We start from the raw sequence: 7644 nt of genomic DNA on the forward strand, positions 1-7644 counted from the left end.
CTCTCTGAAGTGGTGGAGGTTTATTAAGGCGAGGACAAGACCAGCAGTGACAGTTCCTTTCATGTCTCCCAGGGAAATACAATAAGCCTGCAGTCTCTCTTGTCCTCCCGTGCAGGGCCTGTCTCCTTGTACTGCTTATTAGTGTCAAGACTCACCTTCTTCTCTTCGTCAACTTTACGCGTCTCTGTTCTGCATCAAACCCCCCCAACCCCGTACTCTCTAATGGTAAAGGTCTATCCATTAAGATAGAACCGCTGCATCCAACCACTTTAACCCTTACGGATAAATTCTGAGGGGCGAACATTTGGCGAAAACGGTATATCCACAATGCACACAGTACAAATCAGAGATTTTTGTATTGAGGGAAATAAGGAGTGGGCCAGGGATATAGATCCCTGCAGGGGCCCACAGTCTTTGAAGTACTGTATGTATATAGCCTATAGGGCAGTAGCCTGGGCAGCATTCCATTTCGGGTGCATGGTCCGGTAGGGAGTTGATGGTAACTTTCGTCATGTTGTATAGTCAATGATTTGAAGTCGTCTGGCAGGAAAGCACAAGGCGGAATCAGTACTATAGGCATCCTGCCTGTCCTGATGACTATAAAACACAACACCTACAACATGACGTAAATTATACCATCCGCTCCAGACCGGTTCACACGGCCATTTTGGATCACAGACCAGGCTTTCCTCCGAGGTGGAAAGCCTGGTGACGCGAGGTTACTCGGGCATGCAGGTTGCCAAACCTTTCTGGATCAGGGCCCACTTGAAAATATCAAAAGGCCCACGGGATGGGTGTGCATTTTCAGAGCATGATTATTTTAATGATCAGTCAAACTATCGCGTTCTATAGCCTTGGACCAATGGGACTAACATCATGGGCAGTTGGGCACGTTCGGAAATAGCGCACTGAGCGCACCGTGCAATGCAAACTAATAGGCGAGTGCGCTCCCGGTGCGCATTTACGAACGCACCCAATATAAGTAGCCCACCTATTTGTATCACAATGAAATGTTATGGTTTTTAATACATCTTAGTGTTTTGCAAACTAATTGGAGACCCATGCACTTGCAATGTCGTTGCAGACCCCGGCCCCACAGGTTGCTAACTGATATACAGGGTAGGAGTGATTCAATGAACGATCCACGATTTGACTGCATGCACTCCCATTCACAGGTCACGGCTACTGCTCCTGTGGACGCTGCATCTGTGAGGGGGAGTGGTTCGGGAAACTCTGCCAGTTCCCGCGGACATGTGACATGAGCGACGCGCAGAGCAAGGAGCTCTGCGAGACCGACGACGGACTCCTGTGCAGTGGGAAAGGTGAACAGAAATGTCAATATGATGACTTGCTACTGGGTCAGCTTTTTTCAGTGCGTGATAATGTCGTATGGCGGAGCATTCACTAGGCACAAGGCCTCCACACTATGGGACATGAACACAAGCAGACAGCTTGCTTGCCTGAGGCACCGCAAGTGGAAATTCCTGAAAATAATGTCCCCCCCGTACAGTGACATTTAATCCAGCACAGTATCCGGAAAGAGAAAACCCTCGAAGAATGTTCAAATTATGTTATCAAAGTAATCATATATGTTTTCAATATATATATATTTTATGAGCATTAGTCACCCACATTCTCTCAGTTGGTGTTGCATTGTGTCCCTCCAACTTTTCACATTGTTTTTATTATTGAATTAATCAACTTCATCATCACTGAATTTACATTAGTTTTGGGTCGTGCTCGGAATCCCACGAGCGCATAATTAACTGCAGCCTTGTAACGATGTTGTTTATAGCACAGCACCGCGCATCTCTGGTTGCTGCCTGTCACTCTATATGCCAATCAATTCATAATAAAGAACAGGCTATTTTGTTTCTATTTTATCAAGAGGTATACCTGTACGTGACTATACTGTTACTGTATATATTATGCAGGTTCATCATTATTACAACAGTCCAACCGCAGTTAGTCCAGCCTTGCACAGCGTTAAGAGCCAGGGGTGTGAAAATGAAGACGTGCATGTTCATTCTCCACGCTCCACAGCATTCAGACACAAACATAAAAGACTATCTCTCTCAGCTCCTCTCCTCTCCTCTCCCCCTCCCCTCATCTCCTCACCTTGTCTGACTCTGTCCTCGTCTCTCTCTCTCTCTCTCTCTCTCTCTCTTGTACTCTCTGCCTCTCTCTATCTTTTCCTCATTCCTCCCACTTTCAAATGCAGTGTCAAGTTGAGGCTGACCTCTCCTCCGCTCAGACTGGTTCCCAATGACCCCCGAGTCCCGACCCCCTCCACCCGTGTTGATAGAACATTCCCCCCCCCCCCCCCCCCCCCCCCCCACACACACACACACACACACACACACACACACACACACACACAGACACCAGTATACGTTCATTTCTGTCTCGTCAGCCTCCTTCCCTATACCAGAACCCTTAACACCTTATTATCCTGTCCTGCTGTCCTTGAGGAGGAGCAGAGGGAAGCAAAAAATGCTGACGGGAGTCGGGAGGATGGCTATAGGGGAGGAGACGGGTGTTAAAAGAGGGTGCGATTTGTTTGGGTTCGTAGACAAGGGGGAGCATATTGATCGTTCTGCCTGCATTGTTGATCGTCTCCACCAAATGTAATACTAGTACTACGTGCAGTTTACAGGAGACATTGTGGACAGCATTTCACAGGGGTTTTTAACGGAAGATGTGTTCAAATATCATGGTTCTTGACTTTAACAGTGTGTTCTGTGTGTATGCACGTGTGTTTTTTTAAATGGCATTCATAAAATCACTCTTATATGTCCTCACGAGTATAGTAATATAAGTGTGCGTGCGTGTTTTGGCAGGGTCTTGTCACTGTGGCCAGTGTATGTGCTCACCCCAGGACTGGTGGGTGTCTGGAGAGTTCTGTGAGTGTGATGACCGAGAGTGTGACCAACATGATGGCCTTATCTGCACAGGTGGTGTACACACACACGCACAAACACACACACGCGCACACGCACACGCACACGCACACGCACACGCACACGCACACGCACACGCACACTTATATAATAGTTAATGTCTTTGGCAAACGTGTCAAGGATGGAGAACCAACAGAAAAAGCTAAATGGAAAATGGGCACGCATCCATGCACACGCACGGATACTTTTCCCTGTACAGCTCCTAATCCACAGGAGCCGACTTCTCTGAGCTGATAATGACATTTCAGTGACAGTATGGTTTATAATTATTTCTGTCCCGGGGCTTGCCAAGAGTTTGGACAGCTGTTTAAAGTGCTTCCCTTATTGCATTTCATGACACTAAATGCCACGCAGCCACAGTGTGACGCAAATTAAGGATCAGCATTTTATTTATTTCAAGATGGAGTCAGCTGTGGTTCTCAAACTTTTTCGTGTCACCATTACCATATGCATGAGGATTATTGCTTCCATTTTCCTGTTATCTAATTCTGAAGCCCGCCCCCACCCACACACACACACACACACACACACACACACACACACACACACACACACACACACACACACACACACACACACACACACACACACACACACACACACACACACACACACACACACACACACACACACACACACACACACACACACACACACACACACACACACACACACACACACACACACACAGAAGCAAACCTGCACCGCAAACCCTTTTTACCAGGTACCAGTGAATGTTCGTTTTCCAAGATGTGTCTTACGACTTTACCAGTAAACTACTCTGCATCCCAGCCAGAATTTTTATGCAATCGTCAAAAGCTGTAGATTCTCATTACACATACAACATACGATGAGTGATGTGGAAAATTCCACATATTAGAAAATGCCCGCTGGTTCATTTCATGCACCAAAGATGATAATTCCAGCAAGCCATTTCAGCCTGGGAGACAAAAGAAAAAAAATAAATAAAAAGGAAATCTTTCAAACAAATTAGGCCTCCCCGTCACCATGAAACACACCTAATTGTCTTTGTCAGTGGATTTGCTTGCCACTCTCGGATAATTCCCGACAAACTTAAGCATCGTTCCCTTTTAATATTGCAGTCTCACCGTCTAAAACGAACACACGTCTAGAATGCAGATGACTCACTCTGGCATCCAAAGGGCATAACCAAGGCTTAGAAAGAAAAGCCTCTGTTCTTGCTCCGGTGGCAGACAGCTTGTTGTTTACAGATTGCCGCAGTGGCATCTCTTGGTGTGCTACATGTCAGCCTCCTTGTCCCTGGACGAGGCTAAATGAGTGGCAGCTCTGGCAGGCCTGCACCCTGGGAACCAAGTAACCCACTATCCTGATAGGTCAATTCTGTCACAATGGGCCGCACGTATCGCTCACTCAGGGCCAAATATGTCGGAATGGGCCACACATCGCTCCCTCCTTATCTCATGATCCTTTTCTGCTCTTCCATCCAACCCCTCTATACCACCACAACCTATTGTCTGCCTCCCCCTTTCTCTGCCTCCCTGGCCTGTCCTCCTCCACAGCATCTCCTCCCTCCATGGGCGAAGCGCTGTCTGTAAATGTGTCTCTTCTCCGCTGTGTGACAGGCAGACAGCGGGCGTCCACCTCCTAACCCCGCTGCCTCCCCTCTGACAACTCAGCACTTGACATGTGCCATGCACAGAGCTAGCCGGGGGTAACATCCAGAGTGGGATGTTACAACAACTCTCCAATAGATGGGATAGATACGAGGACTATACCGCAGGCAGATTGACAAAACAGATTCATATGTTTGAGGAATGTGAGAGCACCTGACAGCTTTCCACAGCAGTCAACTGTTTCTGATTACTCCCCCCCCCCCCCAGATGTATTTCATTGAATGCTTTATTTCAGATCAGGTCAGTGTAGAGAGACCCAAGTACAAAGAGAGAAGTGGTGAGAGAGTAGTAGATGCATGAAAGAAAAGTTGGAGGTGGAGATCAATTCCAGGTCCTCGTGCTCACTACGAGCAACCAGTATTGCCCCCTAACTGGCTGAGCCACCAGGACCAAAATGTTTTTTTTTTAGTGGTGCAAACACTCCAAGGAATAGCAATGTCCGTGTTAACCTATGACGCACGCTCTTCAGTTAAAGATTAGTCAGATACAAACTTGGAAAACATTGTTGTATTTGAACCGAGAATCTTCTGTTAACAAAAGCACTGACCTTTCCTCCCATGCTAGGTGCATAGATGGTTCTTGTTACAACTAATTACTTACTCTAATACGATTTAGAGTAGATGCAAAGTAAAGATGATCAAAAAGGCTTACTTGAACCTTACCAGGGACCTTGTGTTTCTGTAGGACTCTCCAGCCCCACGGAAACGTGTGACAACTACTTACTTACGGTAGCCTGGTTAGGATTTAGATGTGAAAATGTTCAAAATAGTGGATTCAAACCAGGGAAAAATGCATGATTATGATATGCACTCATTTGATTACATTATATGAGCTGATTGTTACATTATAAGCTTTTAGTACACGAAACTGATTTCATAATGAAATGTTCTTACATTTTGAGCCGTTATTACATTATGAGTTGCTACAGCTGTTGAGTGAGCAAGGGAGAGCCCAAACTATCCTAAAAGCCTAGCATTCCTAAGTATATACTGAGAGTCCCCCTCCTCCATCACAAAGCTGCTGCTAGTGAAGCAGGGTGTGTGAGAACAGGAACCTTGTTATAAAAAGGTCAAGCATGATTATATTCTCAAGTTAATTCACAGTTGCCCTTCTCACCACCTCTCCTTTACCAGGGAACGGGGTGTGCAATTGCGGCAACTGCGAGTGTTGGGATGGCTGGACGGGGAACGCCTGTGAGATTTGGGTGGGATCGGAGTACTAAGGCAGGCCACTGTAGTGGACACGGAAGACCAGGCTGCCAGGAGGACACCACCGAAGGGCTGCAGAAACTGCCGCAAACCTGGACCCCAGTGAGCGAGCGAGAGGCCAAGACCAAAACATTGGATGTAACTCCCTTCGTTATGATTTTATCTGAATCACTTAAGTTGTATTATCAGCATTCATTCATGAAATCCTTTGTACTGGTTACAAATGAGCTTTTTTTAAACCGTGTTTTGTATGCAAAAAAGGAAAAATACTCAAATGGGAAAGAATGTGTTTAGTTTGTTTCCCTCTCTCTCTCTCTCTCTCTCTCTCTCTGTCTTTAGAACACATTACAATGTAACGTTTTATGTTTCTAATATAGCAATATGTACGAAAATTGTATATGTATAAAAGCTTACATATTCCATAAAGCTACACATAATAGTATACAGGTGCACAAACAGAATTCAGTTGTGGGAGGAGAAGAGAATGTTTTATGATGATTTGTTTTGAAAAGGAGAGGGACGGTGCGATTTTGTGGGGCATAATAATGCATCGGTATAGTCGTTTTGTTTATTAGCAGAACAATGGCGCATTTTCACAAACGACTCGACGTTCACTCTGCACTCAAGTCAGGAGTATCGATTGAGGTTTTTATTCGTTTTTTTAATAATAAAACATTAAATGTGCCGCATGACACAAACATTTTGCATGGAAAACAATGCGAAGACCTTAATCATACATGGTTATAAATCCATTATAACATGACATAAATCCAATGGGCATACTTGCAATGGTATATATCTATATATATATTTTTGAAAATAAATCATTTTTAATAGTGCCTATATTCTTCTCCACCTCTATAAAACAGCCCGTCCACAACAATCTGCATGGAAACCCATGCTGTGTACCGTTGGTAGTATACATCAGGGCATTTCCCACTCAAGTCAAACTAGTGATAAGGTTAAATTGTATGTGGTAGAAAAAAATAAAACAAAAGGACATACGTAGTTCAGTTGTGTCATGCTGGACGTCCATGTCACTTTAAAAAAAGGTGGTACACAGTCAAATCGTATGTGTTAATTTTACTCTGAGAGTACGAATGGAACCAGCGAATGGACCCTTGCGGGTCCATTTGGTTCCATTTGTAGAGTCGATAAGAGCTGCAATGACACAAGTGCTCCATCACCACTTGAACAGAGGACCGAATTCACAAAGAAAATGTAATTCTACTTTGGCCTTTTTTTTTTTCATGCTTTTTAGTATAGCCAACCCCTCCATGTTTATCTGTCCCATCAAAATGGCATGTGCAATAATATACTGCACACTATATTGCATTGAGTATGTTACTGACATTACAGCACACCTTTATATAAATATTTTTATTCAATATGTTGTATATGTGTATACAACAAACACAAACTGTACAGTGCAGACAAACTCGTTGCATATATGTATGTAAAATTAGCGGTACATACCAACAGTTCTTGATAGACATAGCCTACTACATGCAGTTCATCAATGCCATCCTCTCCCCCATGCAACAGATGGGACAACATACCAAATAAGAGGTTGAAAACAGAAGTACAGGTAACGAAAGGAGCTATAAATCTATTAACAGTTCTCCTTTCAACAAATCTGAAGAGTGAGAGGGTTTGGTAAACAAAATAGACGACTGCCAGGATCAGAAGACGACATCACGCACGACCCGTATACGAGAGAAATGACAAGAACGGACTGACAAACTAAACAGGTGGCTACGGAGATCAAAACCAGAGATTTACACACCTGTCATTTACAAAAATAAGGTTGGCCTTGGAGGA

At 44.5% G+C, this 7644-nt stretch overlaps 1 protein-coding gene across 1 annotated transcript in view; it reads left to right on the forward strand.

Moving 5' to 3' along the window:
• itgbl1 (integrin, beta-like 1) overlaps nt 1-6662 on the forward strand; it is a 46019-nt gene extending 39357 nt beyond the window's left edge. Inside the window, exons 9-11 of the mRNA XM_080786395.1 lie at nt 1176-1322; nt 2841-2954; nt 5749-6662. Of these exons, the coding sequence (XP_080642521.1) occupies nt 1176-1322; nt 2841-2954; nt 5749-5837 (350 nt within the window). The 3' untranslated portion in view covers nt 5838-6662. The remainder of the gene's footprint in view (nt 1-1175; nt 1323-2840; nt 2955-5748) is intronic.
• Nucleotides 6663-7644: the final 982 nt, after the last annotated feature.

Source organism: Protomyctophum bolini (assembly GCF_963924005.1).
Source record: "Protomyctophum bolini genome assembly, chromosome: 16".
Taxonomy (NCBI): domain Eukaryota; kingdom Metazoa; phylum Chordata; class Actinopteri; order Myctophiformes; family Myctophidae; genus Protomyctophum; species Protomyctophum bolini.